We start from the raw sequence: 13,877 nt of genomic DNA, 5'->3' as shown, positions 1-13,877 counted from the left end.
AACAATCTTTTTGTACACTATGACTATGTATTACTCGCATTAGTTAAAAAAAGCCGATTGGCTGATAGCTGGGCAGGAAGAGATTGAGTATGAGAGCCAGACTAGGAGAATCCTGGGAAGAGGAAAGGTGGAGTCAGAAAGTGGCCAGAAAATGTAGAAAAGCAAGATGAGAAGGCTCTACTAAGAAAAAGTACCAAGCCACATGACTAAACATAGATAAGAATTATGGGTTAATTCAAGTGTGAGAGTTAGCTAGTAACAAACCTGAGCTATTGGCCAAGCATTTGTAAATAACACAAGCCTCTGTGTTGGTATTTGGGAACTGGCGGGCAGGAGAGAAACATCCAATTACAATGGAGTATGAATGAAAGAAAGGTATACAGAAACAGAGAAAGATAAAAGCTGAGAGGCAAAAGGTAGACAGGATAGTTTAAGTTAAGAAAAGCTGGCTAGAAACAAGCCAAGCTAAGGCCTGGCATTCATAAGAAAGAATAAGCCTCCGTGTGTATTTATTTGGGAGCTGGGTGGCGGGCCTCCAATAGTCAGAGTGAAAAACAACCAACCACAGAGAGCACATAAGGACAGTAAGATTATATCCAGATAATTCCCTGCAAATGGAGAGAAACAGCCACTAAATCTGAAGGACGGACAAGGCTTCATTCTATAGCTCATTTTCCTCGTGGCCCTGTTATCTTGTGCCTCAGTTCCTACTGAGCAGAAATCCAGAATGCAAATGGCAGAAGGCAAAATCTGGAAGCTATTTGCTGATCATGGACAATAGCTAGAAATCTTCACAGAACACCATAAAATGTCATGAATAAGATAGTTTGCTCTATCACCAACTCTAGAACATCTCAACACAAGCCTCACCTCCCTTGCTTAGAAAAATCAAAGCTATTGCCGATGAAGGGTCCCTGAGGACCCAACTATTAGGTCCTATCCCTAAATTTAAGAGTAACAACTTCAGCCAACACATTTGTGACCCCAGCATTTGAGAGGCAAGAGGATCAGGAATTCGAGGACCTTGTCTCAACAACAGTAACAACATTGCAGCCTTTCCTCTGTACTTGAACCCATCTTCTCTGGTCCTCCAGGGTAGCTCTCCTATCCTTCTGCCTCTACAGGACTCAGTCCGCTGCCCCAATACACACACTTATGCATCACCTCTGGCCCCACAGGCCTTTCCTTAACACAGATACAGAGCTCAGCAGACACCAGCCTCCTGGGACCTGTGAGGGGCTAAGAAGAAAAACTAGGACTTGCTTGTCTTCTACAACAGATATAAAAAATGCTTATTGGATGATGTGCTCAGAGCTAGCTTATTCTTTTTCAAGAGCCAAGAAGCCAGAAGCATTATCATCCCATTTTAAACTGCCTAGCTATTTTGAATATTGCAAACTTACATTTCTTCTGAAACTCAAATTATCACCGAGAACATGCTTAGCACTGTGTGTACACTAAAGCTTTGGGCATCTCCATCACTCATTCCTAGGTCGGGAAGCAGGCAGTCCTGTGGTGAGAGCAGGGACTCCATTGCTCCCCACTGCTCCCCTGTGCCTATTCTTACAGAGTAACCTACTTCTGTTAACCTTCAGGAGTGAATGTTGGTAACAACACGGTATGGATAATTTGTCTATGTCATTTACATATGTGCAGAGCAGACAAGTCATCAAACAGAAGATGTAGGGATTAGCACTACAGGTTCAGGGAGTAGTCCCAGGCACATGCAGCAGCAAGCCCATCCATGGTAGGTGGCCTGACCATAGAGTTTCATGAAACTTCAGCTTCCTTCATGTAAAGTGGTTCAACTATAGTGAGAGGCTCAGGCTCGGTGACAGCCACCGTGACCGCCAGCACCTTTCGGTACATGGCCTACTGTCTGACTTTGATTTCTACGGAAAGGCTTGCTAAACGGCCAAGTGATAAGGAAACTGAACCACACTGTCCAGGACGTTGGAAGAAATTACATTTCCTCTCCTCTCCTCAAACACCTGCAGTGCTACACAACCAAGGAAATGTGTTCAAGGGCACAGTGCATCCACAAAGCTCTACCGGGATGTATTTGCTATTGTTAACGACCATACACAGCCCAGGAACATAGCAAGACCTCCCCCTCAAAAACAGGTTAGCAATGGTCAGCTTTCAGAATCTGCTAAGCACCCCAGCCTCACTCACATCTTTCCAATTCTTGTAAAAAATGAGTTAAATTCTTAGGACAGCATGATTTTACAGAAATCTGGGGGCGTGAGGACAGCATGATTTTACAAAAATCTGGGCGCATGAGGACAGTATGATTTTACAGAAATCTGGGGGCATGAGGACAGCATGATTTTACAGAAATCTGGGGGGGCATGAGGACAGCATGATTTTACAGAAATCTGGGGGGTGTGAGGACAGCATGATTTTACAGAAATCTGGGGGGCATGAGGACAGTATGGGCCATTTCTAAATCTTCTGAGAAAGCTGTGACACAGAACATCCTATATCTTGAAGTATTTGTTGAAAATATGAACAAATATGAAATGTGCACCCATTATAGACAGACAGGCAGATCTCCATGATTTGAGGGCCAGCCTGGTTTACATAGCAAGTTCCAGACCAGCCAGGGATACACAGTGGGGCAATGTCTCAAAAAAGAAAAGAAGGAAGGGGGGAAAGAAGGGAAAAGAAAGAAAAGATGAACACCAGTTAAATATTCTGTCCTAATGAGGCAAGTCCAAAAAAGTGCAGATGAAGGAGATAATCAGGAAATAATTAGGAAAGCTAAGACAAGCTTTTGTCACGGCACATGCCAGTAATCCCAAGCCTTGGGAAGATGAGGCAGGAGGATCATGAATTCCAGGCTAGCCTGGGCTACAAAGCAAGACCCTGTCTCAAAAACTAAATAATAATAATAATAATAATAATAATAATAATAATAATAATAAATGATTTGTGGGTAAAAGTGCCAGCCTGATGAACTGAGTTCAGACCTCAGAACCCATAGTTGGAGAACCAACTTCCAAAATTGTGTGCATGGTACAGCAGAACACACACATACAAATACAAATTTTAAAGTTAGGTGGGCAGTGGAGGTGCACACCTTTAATCCCAGCACTCAGCCAGGCGGATCTCTTTGAGTTCGAAGCCAGCCTGGTCTATAGAGTGAGATCCAGGACAGGCACCAAAACTACACAGAGAAACTGTCTCAACAAAAAAGAAAAAATTGGAGTTGGGGATTTAGCTTAGTGGTAGAGCGCTTGCCTAGCAAATGCAAGGCCCTGGGTTCAGTCCTCAGCTCGGGGGGGGGGGGGGGGGGGGGAGGAGGGGGAATTAAAGTTAGAAAAAAAGAAAGCAGGCTGGAGAGATGGTGCAGAGGTTAAGAACACCAACTGCTCTTCTACAGGTCCTGAGTTCAATTCCCAGCAACCACATGGTGGCTCACAGCCGTCTGTAATGAGATCTGGTGCCCTCTTCTGTATACATAATAAATAAATCTTTAAAAAAAAAGAAAAAAGAAAGCTAAAACAGGCACAGAAACAGAATTCATGATACTGTATCACGACTAAGCTTTCCTCCGAGTAGATTAGTTCATCTTCCCTTTATTAAAGTGTTTCCTGCAGGGCTGGGGTTTGACTCAGGGCCTCTCATATGCTAGGTAAGCACACTACCACTGAACTACACCCTCAGCTCAACTTTCGTAAACTACTGTCATCCTTGATTGATTAGACAGAAGTCTGCCTCCACATGTGGGCTGAGGACAGCACTCTGCAGCAGTGTGGGGACCAGCACAACTGCTGCACTCTGCTGAGACACAGACCCAGGCAACTCAGACTGCACAAAAACAAGTGAGAGAAACTGCTCGGTACAACCCCCTTCACAGAAAGCAGGTGCCAGACCTGATCTGGGCGATAACCTATCTACGGAGCGCTGCTCTAAAAGGCAATCTTTTCCACCTATATTTTGAAAGGCAAAGAACAAAGATAAAACAGATCATTCACATTCACAAGTACAGAGGTAAGATCAGACCCTTGTTGATGGCAGCCCACCCTGTGCTCTGGGAACAAGGACCTACCCAACAGCAGAGTACTCACTTCATCAATGAAGACATGCGTGAACTCCATCAAACTCTTGGCACTTACAATTTTCTGAAGCAGGACTCCAGTGGTCATGTAAATTAGCCTAGTATCTTCTGTTGCTATTTTCTCTAGCCCTACCTGAAGTTGAGGAAGGACAAGAGAGGGGAAGAAAAACACAGGTTTCAGTGGCTCCCATTTACCTACCCAAACAAGTTATATCCATTTCACCTAAGGAAGGGAATGAAAGTCACTGTATTTCAGAAGATATTTAGGGTCCAAATGTAAGTCGGGTTCTCAAATGACTTTTTTCTTCTGTTTTGGGCAGGAATTAGCTCATCCAGTGATGCTGCCTACAGTATTTTCATGTGACAAGAACTTACAGACTGTAAAGGTATAATTAAAAAGATTAAATATTGAAAAACACCATTCTAAGAATTCTCCCTTCTCTCCTTTTCAACTAGAGAAGAGATTCAAAATTATTTTCAAGAATCTCACTTTCACTGTTTTTAATTATACCGCAATTCTGCTCTTTAATTTCCAGTAGAAATGGTTACACACTGACATCAACTTACAGAGTGAAAAAATGAACAGAAGAGAAAGTTCACTTTGTCTCTGCGTCTCACCTGATAGCCCACCACGCCACCTAGAGTCCAGGAGCGCTCCTTACTGATCCACCTGGCGATGCTGCTGGCCCCTATTTTCCGAGGCTGCGTAACCACTATGTTGCAGAAGGCAGAGCGCTGAGTATAGTGGTCCAGGATGTACTGTGGGAGCTGAGTGCTCTTACCACTCCCGGTGGTACCGTGTATGATCACCACAGAGTTGCTTTCTATCAAAGAAATAACCTGTAATTTAAAACAATCACTCTCACAATTGGCACAGGTCAGACAGCAGTGTGGAGCACTGTCACCTTAAGAAGGCTTCAGTTAGCACAGGTTAGACAGCAGTGTGGAGCACTGTCACCTTAAGAAGGCTTCAGTTAGCACAGGTTAGACAGCATTGTGGAGCACTGTCACCTTAAGAAGGCTTCAGTTAGCACAGGTTAGACAGCAGCAGTGTGGAGCACTGTCACCTTAAGAAGGCTTCAGTTAGCACAGGTTAGACAGCATTGTGGAGCACTGTCACCTTAAGAAGGCTTCAGTTAGCACAGGTTAGACAGCAGCAGTGTGGAGCACTGTCACCTTAAGAAGGCTTCAGTTAGCACAGGTTAGACAGCATTGTGGAGCACTGTCACCTTAAGAAGGCTTCAGTTAGCACAGGTTAGACAGCAGCAGTGTGGAGCACTGTCACCTTAAGAAGGCTTCAGTTAGCACAGGTTAGACAGCAGCAGTGTGGAGCACTGTCATCTTAAGAAGGCTTCAGTTAGCACAGGTTAGACAGCAGTGTGGAGCACTGTCACCTTAAGAAGGCTTCAGTCAGCCACCTCAACATCACAAAACAAGAGGACTAAGAAAGGTTACCACTTTTAAAATCAATTCCACTACCAATAACTAGGTGATTGGCAGGCTGGCTGGTTATGAAACAAGGCCACACTCTGCAGCCCTGTGGTCCTCTGCCTCCCGAGTACTGGGATTACAGGTGGGCACCACTGCACCCAGTGCATATCTGTTGACAGCTATCGAGACCAGGCCAAAGTAACTATGCTCTAGTTCTCAATGTGTTCTTCGTGTGTAGACCAGGCTGGCCTCAAACTCAAAGATCCACCTACCTCTGCCTCCGGAGTGCTAGGATTAAAGGCGTGCACCACTACAGCCAGGCTTCTTCAGATGAATTTTAAACAACTAACTACACTTTCCCTTACAATGTATAAGCAGTATCATAAAATCCTAATCACCCTTTCTAACAGTCAGCGATGGTTAGCAAGTACAAATCAATTTGAATTTCAGAATCTAAAACTAATGAAGTATATCTACTCCATAAACCATTATTTAATCTTCAGCAAAATAAAAATAAAGTTTGGAATATTTCCTATTTTATCTAAAACTTTTTCACTAAAATAACTAATAATGGTTTAAATATTCTTACTTTTAACCATGTTTAATAACATATAACTACTCAAAAACCTAAGCATCCTACTGCGAGAGGTAGCTTGCACTGGTAACAAAACAATGTGTACATGTCTGATTAAATCAACCAGTAAGCAAAGGAGCAGCAGACCACAGGAAACCCCAGTGCAAATGCTGGGGTGCATTCCTTCTCCATCAAGACTTGCTATGTGGTCCTTAAACAAAAAGCTCCACCAGGAAGGGAGGGCATACTACTGCTGGCTTTCAGTGTGACAGATCACAGGTGAGTCTGAGCAGAGCACAGACAAGCTTAACCGGGGCTTTGTGGAGGGGTTATGTGTGGTAGATGCTGCTGACTTTTCTTCTGGCCTGTGCAGAGTAAGCCCCACCCACAGTGCCAACAGTGTTATTATGCTTCGGGCATTTATTCAAGCAGCAAAATCACATTAGGAAAATTAACTTTACCTCTTCTTTGCACCGATTTATAGGCAAATCAGGATATTTGTAAGTTGTCTCTGAGATACATGTCACATTGCTTAATTTAGCCAATGGTGACCTTAGACCTGTATTCAGACAAAACAAAGTTATTTCTTATCTGATAAGATAAAAATTAAACAAGTCAATGACCTATCTAATCTGTATATATGGCTTGTAGACACATACACACACACATAGGCATGTGCAAGTGCAAGTGTACACATGCATACAAACCAACAGTTCCTCCCCTTGGTGAGTCCACTATTGATGCACACTTCCATCCCAGTCACCAACACGGTTGGCCTACATTGCCTCCTAAGTTAACAAATCTGACACACACAGAGAATTCTGCACCTGATTCAATAGTGGCTCACTATTGTGAGATTCTGGTAGTGTGTACAAGTGGTGAAATGTACATTCCTTGCTACAAAATGATAAATCAAACACAATTTACAAGCTATTGGTGTGGTTAAATGGGCTTGTTTGCTCTGCTAAAAAATGTTTGCTATGGTGTCTGTCTGGTCCCAACTATTGAACGTTCTCTTGAGAATCCGTGGACCTGTGCTGGTTGTCCCATAATCTAAGCTGCCTCTAGTTACCACTTGGCAAAGAACTCGACATTGGAGTCCAAGCATCGAGCTTTCACAGATAAACATTCACAACGAACTCCTAAGCCTTCCTGTCCCTCTCCCAGATCACCTGTCTGGGAGCACCTCTTCCTCCATGGATCAACTTCTCACCCCTCTCTCACCCCTTCCTGCACCTCCCTGCTCTCACCTTAAAAACATGTGGTCACTCTTGTCTTTCACAACTAGTCTAACAATGTATGATTAAATTGTCATTTTTTTTTATTTTTTTTTATTTAAATTTTTAAATTTTTAACCCCATTTTTAAATTTCAAACCCCAGCCCCTATTCTATATATAGACATATTCAAATGTTTTGGGTGACATTAAAGATTAAGCCCAGGTCCTCCCCCACATTTCTCTGGCCCCATCTGTTCCTGGATCTGGATCAGAGTGTATCTGTTACAATCTCTGGAGGAAAACGTTTCCTTCCTGGGAAAGACTCTCTTTCTAAGCTATCCCTAGTCCTGCTGTGAGGCCTCTGACTACCTTCCCACGCTGATGAGCTCACTGAAACGGAAGCTCTCCACTACTGTGTCTTACTTTTACTCACTGTGGCTCCCAACTTCTCTGGGTTGGTTGATTTTGTTTTATTTTTGCACATTAGTGAGAGAGAGTGAGTGAGTGAGTGAGTGAGTGAGTGAGTGAGTGTGTGTGTGAGGGAGAGAGAGAGAGAGAGAGAGAGAGAGAGAGAGAGAGAGAGAGAGAGAGAGAATGTTTGCTTTATTTTTTGTTTTGTTTTGTGAGACTGGATCTCATGTAGCCCAAACTGGCCTTGAACTCTCTATGTAGCCAAGGATGACCTTGAACCCCATTCTCCTGTCTCTATCCCATGAATACTGGAATTACAAGCATTAGCTACCACACAATGCTTTTTTCCCCTGAAGCTTTTTTTTTTTTTTTTTTTTTTTTTAATCTTAAACCATTTTATTTGAGAAATAAGGATAACCGAACCCTGCCATCCTCACAGCCCAGGCCTCTGGTTCTGGCAAAATCTAAACTGGAAAGCCCAACCCTGCTCTCAGGGACATCAACATGTCCTGAAGCCCTTAAGACTTGAGTTGTCCTTGCTCTCCTGTGTTCAGGAAAGGAAGAAGCCACGACTCTGTGAGGACAGACACAGCGGGGCAGAGGACCAGGCAAGCACCAGGACTGAGTGGGAATGGCCGGAAAGGACAACTATTCAAGGACAGAGTGAGGGTGACGATTCTTTTAGGACGACATAAAAGGCTGAAGGTCTGTATTTCTGCTAAGAAAGCTTGAGCTTGGTTCATGGTGCTACTAAAGGAGCCTTGTTGCTCTAGCAACATCAGTGTGAATTACAGGACTTGACTACATCTATTTTGAAGGTTGCTACCTTCAAAGACAGAACATCTATAAGAAAAACAAAACAAAACCAAAAGCCCTTGCCACACCATCTAAACTACAGCCCTTCTCCACGTAGCACAAGATGTCACCTGACATTTTTAGGTCACTGCCTGAAGCAGATCCAGCACAGGCCCAGCCTTGCCTTCACTCACATGCCCCAGGGTGGACAGGAAACCAGGGAGCAGAAATGTTCACAGCCATGTGGCTGTTGGTTTTTTATAAACAAAATAAAAGGACAGACATCAATGATAATTTAAGGAAAACCAACAAATTACATGTGACAAACTGAAGCCTAGAAGTAGACAGAAAATACAACCTCAAAATATACTGTTCTCATTTTCTCCTTATTCTAAGTTATTAAAATATTTTATATAAGCCAGGCAGTGGTGGCACACGCCTTTAATCTCAGCACTTGGGAGGCAGAGCCAGGCGGATCTCTGTGAGTTCGAGGCCAGCCTGGACTACCGAGTGAGTTCCAGGAAAGGTGCAAAGCAACACAGAGAAACCCTGTCTCAAAAACAATGTGTGTGTGTGTGTGTGTGTGTGTGTGTGCGTGCGTGTGCGTGTGTGTGTGTGTGTGTGTGTGTAGGAGTGTGTGTGTGTGTGTGTGTAGGAGTGTGTGTGTGTGTGTGTGTGTAGGAGTGTGTGTGTGTGTGTGTGTAGGAGTGTGTGTGTGTGTGTAGGAGTGTGTGTGTGTGTGTGTAGGAGTGTGTGTGTGTGTGTGTGTAGGAGTGTGTGTGTGTGTGTGTGTAGGAGTGTGTGTGTGTGTGTGTGTGTGTGTGTGTGTGTGTGTGTGTGAGTGTATGTGTGTGTGTGTATGTGTGTGTGTGTGTGTGTGTGTGAGTGTGTGTGTGTGTGTGTGTGTGTGTGTGTGTAGAAGAATACAAAAATCATTACAACTGTTGTTCTTTTCACCTGTCTAATCATATCATCAAACAAGTCTAAGATCTAACAGAAACCCAGGGGTCTCACAAGGTATAATGAATGACTTTCAAGCTAAAGTCAGTGTCAACTGGCTGACATGGAGAACATAACATTTCTAAATGTGAAATCCAGACACTATCCAACCAGATGTGGTGGTACACACCTTTAATCTCAGCACTTGGAGGCAGAGACAAGTGAGTCTCTATGAGTTTGAGGCCGGCTTAATCTATATAGTGAGTTCAAGCTAGCCAGTTACATGGAAGATGGTCTTGACCTGTGTTGCTTCAGCCAGTGACCTAAAAATGTCATGTGACAACTTGTGCTACATGGGAAAGGGCTGTAGTTTAGATGGTGTGACAAGGGCTTTTGTTTTTTTGTTTTTGTTTTGGCTTTTTTTTTCCCTTGAAGGTAGCAACGTTCAAAATAGATGTAGTTAAGTCCTGTGAGTCACACTGATGTTGCCAGAGCAACAAGGCCTCTTCAGTAGCACCATGACAACAAAAACCACCCCTCCCAAATCTAAATAACTATCCATACCAAAAAACTAAGCTTAATTATTGGATTTATACCTTAACCAAAAAATTAAATCTTTAAAATAATTAATAATACATTGCTTTCTTCAAAGGTGGGGTAATGTTTTTTACATTCAAACTGAGCTCAGATTGAAAAAGGAGGCCCATTTCCCTTCTCAGGCATCTCCTCCTCAGCATTCCACAAAGGTTATTCTCTTACAAGGTCAGAAGAAAAGCTTATAGGGTATGAATCCACTATTAAAAGTATCCCCACAGCCGGTGGAGGTGGCACAGGCCTTTAATCCCAGCACTCGGGAGGCAGAGGCAGGTGGATCTCTGTGAGTTCGAGGCCAGCCTGGGCTACCGAGTGAGTTCCAGGAAAGGCACCAAAACTACACAGAGAAACCCTGTCTCGGAAACCACTACAACAGCCACTGCCATACATTGAGCTCCATAGAGACAGTGCTGGGACAAGTGAGCGCAGGACGGACACTGGGCGACTGTGCCTCATGGAGGAAAATCAATAAAGCACAGGCAAAGGATCCTAAGAATCCGAGAGGCAGAATGTTCTTATACGCATTCTCTGTGCAAACCTGCTGGGAGGAACCCAAGCAGCAGCCCCGGATGCTTCTGTCGACTTCTCAGAGTTCTCCAAGAAGTGCTCAGAAAGGTGGAAGACCATGTCTGCTAAAGAAAAGGGGAAATCTGAAGACATGGCAAAGGCTGACAAGGCTTGTTATGAAAGAGAAATGAAAACCTACATCCCCCCAAAAAAGGGGGAGACCAAAAGGAAGTTCAAGGACCCCAGTGCACCCAAGAGGCTCCTTTGGCCTTCTTCTTGTTCTCTTCTGAGTATCGGCCAAAAATCAGAGAACGCCCTGGCTTGTCCATTGTAGACACTGCAAAGAAGCTGGGAGAGGTGTGCAGCAACACCACTGCCGTCACAGGCCGCCCTGGGAAGAGAACGCTGCCGAACTGAAGGAAAGTACGAAAAGGGTGTCGCTGCCTGCAGAGCTAAAGGAAAACCTGACACCGTGAAAAAGGGGTTGGTCAAGGCTGAAAAGAGCAAGGAAAAGAAGGAAGAGGAAGAGGAAGATGAAGAGGGTGAAGAAAAGGAAGAAGATGAAGATGAAGATGATGATGATGATGAATAAGTTGGTTTTAGCGAAGTTTTTTTCTTGTCTATAAAGCATTTAAGCTCCCTGTACACAACTCACTCCTTTTAAAGAAAAAAAGGCTGTGTAAGATTTGTTTTTAAAGTGTAGTGTCTTTTTTGCATAGTTAACATACTACCGAATGTGTCTTCAGATAGCCCTGGCCTGGCTGTATTTTCAATAGCCACCAGCCTTGCCTGGTCCAGTCTGGGGTTGTAAACTGGCCTGGAAATCTAAAGCAGGGTCTTGTTGGTGCCAGCACAAATTAGTTATATATGGGGACAGGAGGTTTTCTGTTGGGTTTTCCATCTTCAGTTGTCTCTGCTGCAGTTTATATGAAGATAACTGTTGTTCTCCTAACTGAATACCAATCTGTAATTACAAAAAATAAAAACTGCAGCTCTTTTGTTAACATTCTGAATGCTTCTAAGTAAATACAATTTTTTTATTTAAAAAAATTCCCCACACTAGGAGCTAGAAAGACAGCTCAGTGGTTAAGAGGACACACCACTCTTGCAGAGGACCCCAATTCAGTTTCCAGTATCCATATTGGGTGTCTCCCAACCACCTGTAACTCTAGCTCCAGGAGGATCTGACACTGCTGGTCTCCATGGACACTGGTACTCATGTGTATATACTCACACAACAGACACACACACTATCAAATAATAAAATGTTTTTTAAATACTTGCACATTAATAACAAGAGATCATTGTGGCTTTTGTTGACTGCCCAAAGATATCATCCAGAACAACTGAACACTGCCATGTAAAAGCAAAGACCATGAAGCCAGGCCCACCTTGTTATGAAAGACCCACCTACCTATACAATTTCTATCTTTAAGAGGTTATTTACTTTTAAATAGGAAGATAATGTAATATATGGAACTCAATGTGTATCCTTGAATTTCTACATAGGAACAAGGTTTTGAATACTTACAAGTGAAATAAGATTAATCCCACACAAAACCCAATGGTATTTTATGAAAGTATTATATTATGACATAGCTGGACATAACACAGCATTTGTGTTTAAAACCTGTGGTCATGAACTAGAAACACAAGTATCAGTGAGATTTCGTGATTTCATTGTAAACAGACATGAACTACAATGGCTGTGTTATCATGTAGACATTCGCACACAGGGTCCCTCCCGCCTGGGCCAAAGGAGTTCCTCCTAGATAGTCTCTGCAGATCCACACGGCTCCCTCCCTTTCATTCTTGAAATACCACCCTAAAATATTTTCTAAACACTAACAGAGACTCCCATTTCTCTTCACCTTCATCCCAGAAGCCGTAAGTTTTGCCACTCCATTAGATGAATACCGAGGTTGACTCCTTCCTATTTTATCCAATTCACTTGCCAAATCAGAGGCCATTATGAAAGATACTTCCCGAGTGTCACATTCCCATTGGAATTCCTCCCTTAAGTAAGCAAGTCCCTCTAAATAAGGGACCTCAGCCTTGAGTGCACGCCTTACCCTCCATAGCCAGGGCCACCCAATGGTCACTGTGACAGGAGGCATGCCATCCCATACCACTCAGAAGACAGTCACACCATGATTTCCCTGGCAGACATCCCACCCTGACTTCGCAGCTCACGCCTCAGCTGCGAGCTGTATCACTCATGGCAGAGGCCATGCATCCACCACAGCAAGAAGGCACACATCGAATGCCAGGAAGCAAACAGCCACATTAGGAGTCCCTCCTATGGATTCTCCACCCCCTCAATGTTTGCTTCTTTACACTCTGTTCAGAAGCCAAGTGTCAGGTGACTTCATGTGGAGCCACAAAGAAGCATCTGCTTTCCCAAGGTAGGAAGGGCACTGCCAAGCTACAGTGCTGTGAGGACTTCATGAAGGTTGTGAGCCCCACCATCCTCTCCTCTCAAGCAAGAGAAAGTGTTAACAGACCTGACTTGTGAGGTTTCCATGGCATCACAACCCCTCTAATGAACACAGGAATGATCACATTTGTGACAGGAAGTTCTAAATTTCAACCGGCTACAACCCAGAATCGCCTGAGGAGGGAGACTCAACCAGCGGACTATTAGATGAGGCTGGCTATGGGCATGTCTGTGAAGGGTTGTCTTGATTGTTGACTGAGGTGGGAAGACCCATGTGGGCAGCCCTGAACTGCCCAAGTGAAGCAAGCTAGCTGAGCAGAAGCAGGACAGGCAGGCAGCTGGGTGCATTCCCTGTCACTGCTCTCCACACCGGATGTGGTAGAACTGGCTCTGGGTTCCTGCCTTGGCCTCCCTTGAAGAATAAAAGGAAATAATGAACTTTAACACTAGGATTATAGGTAAGTGTTACTACAGATAAGTATATAGATAAGATTACCAGTAAGCTTGCTTAGAAAACACTTGCTTAGAAGAAAGTGCTGAAGGGCACTGCCTCACAGCTAACTTTCAAACCGGTGGCATACTAACCAGCACTCCTCAGAACTGTACGAGTTCTAGGAAGCGGAGGTGTACTCTAACCTAATTAGAACGAACGTTTACTAAGATGTATTCTCTGGGATTTGTTCATCGGAATGTCTGCTCATGAAGCCCCTACCCTATCACTTGAAGTGAGCACTGCTCAGAGGGGCAGCTCCAGTCGCTTTCAAAGAGAACGGAAACTAGTTCTCTGCGTGGAAGAAGCCACTTAATTGCTTGAGAGCGAACCAAAACCTGAGTTTCTGTTTATCTACCACCTGCCTAGCTGCTCAATGGACCATGTGTGGGAACTCCAGGACCCCTGTAAATGAAAT

The 13,877-nt window shown here is 43.9% G+C and overlaps 1 protein-coding gene across 1 annotated transcript in view; it reads right to left on the bottom strand.

The window, feature by feature from the left end:
* Tdrd9 (tudor domain containing 9) overlaps positions 1-13,877 on the bottom strand; it is a 109,087-nt gene that overhangs the window by 74,418 nt on the left and 20,792 nt on the right. The window contains exons 3-5 of the mRNA XM_036206111.1: positions 6,530-6,627; positions 4,682-4,903; positions 4,074-4,196 (exon numbers count right to left, since the gene is read on the bottom strand). Coding sequence (XP_036062004.1) covers positions 4,074-4,196; positions 4,682-4,903; positions 6,530-6,627 — 443 coding nt within the window. The remainder of the gene's footprint in view (positions 1-4,073; positions 4,197-4,681; positions 4,904-6,529; positions 6,628-13,877) is intronic.

Source organism: Onychomys torridus, chromosome 14, assembly GCF_903995425.1.
Source record: "Onychomys torridus chromosome 14, mOncTor1.1, whole genome shotgun sequence".
In the NCBI taxonomy this organism is placed as follows: Eukaryota; Metazoa; Chordata; class Mammalia; order Rodentia; family Cricetidae; genus Onychomys; species Onychomys torridus.
The sequence above is the reverse complement of the archived record's forward strand: the minus strand, read 5'-3'. Positions and strand labels throughout refer to the sequence as shown.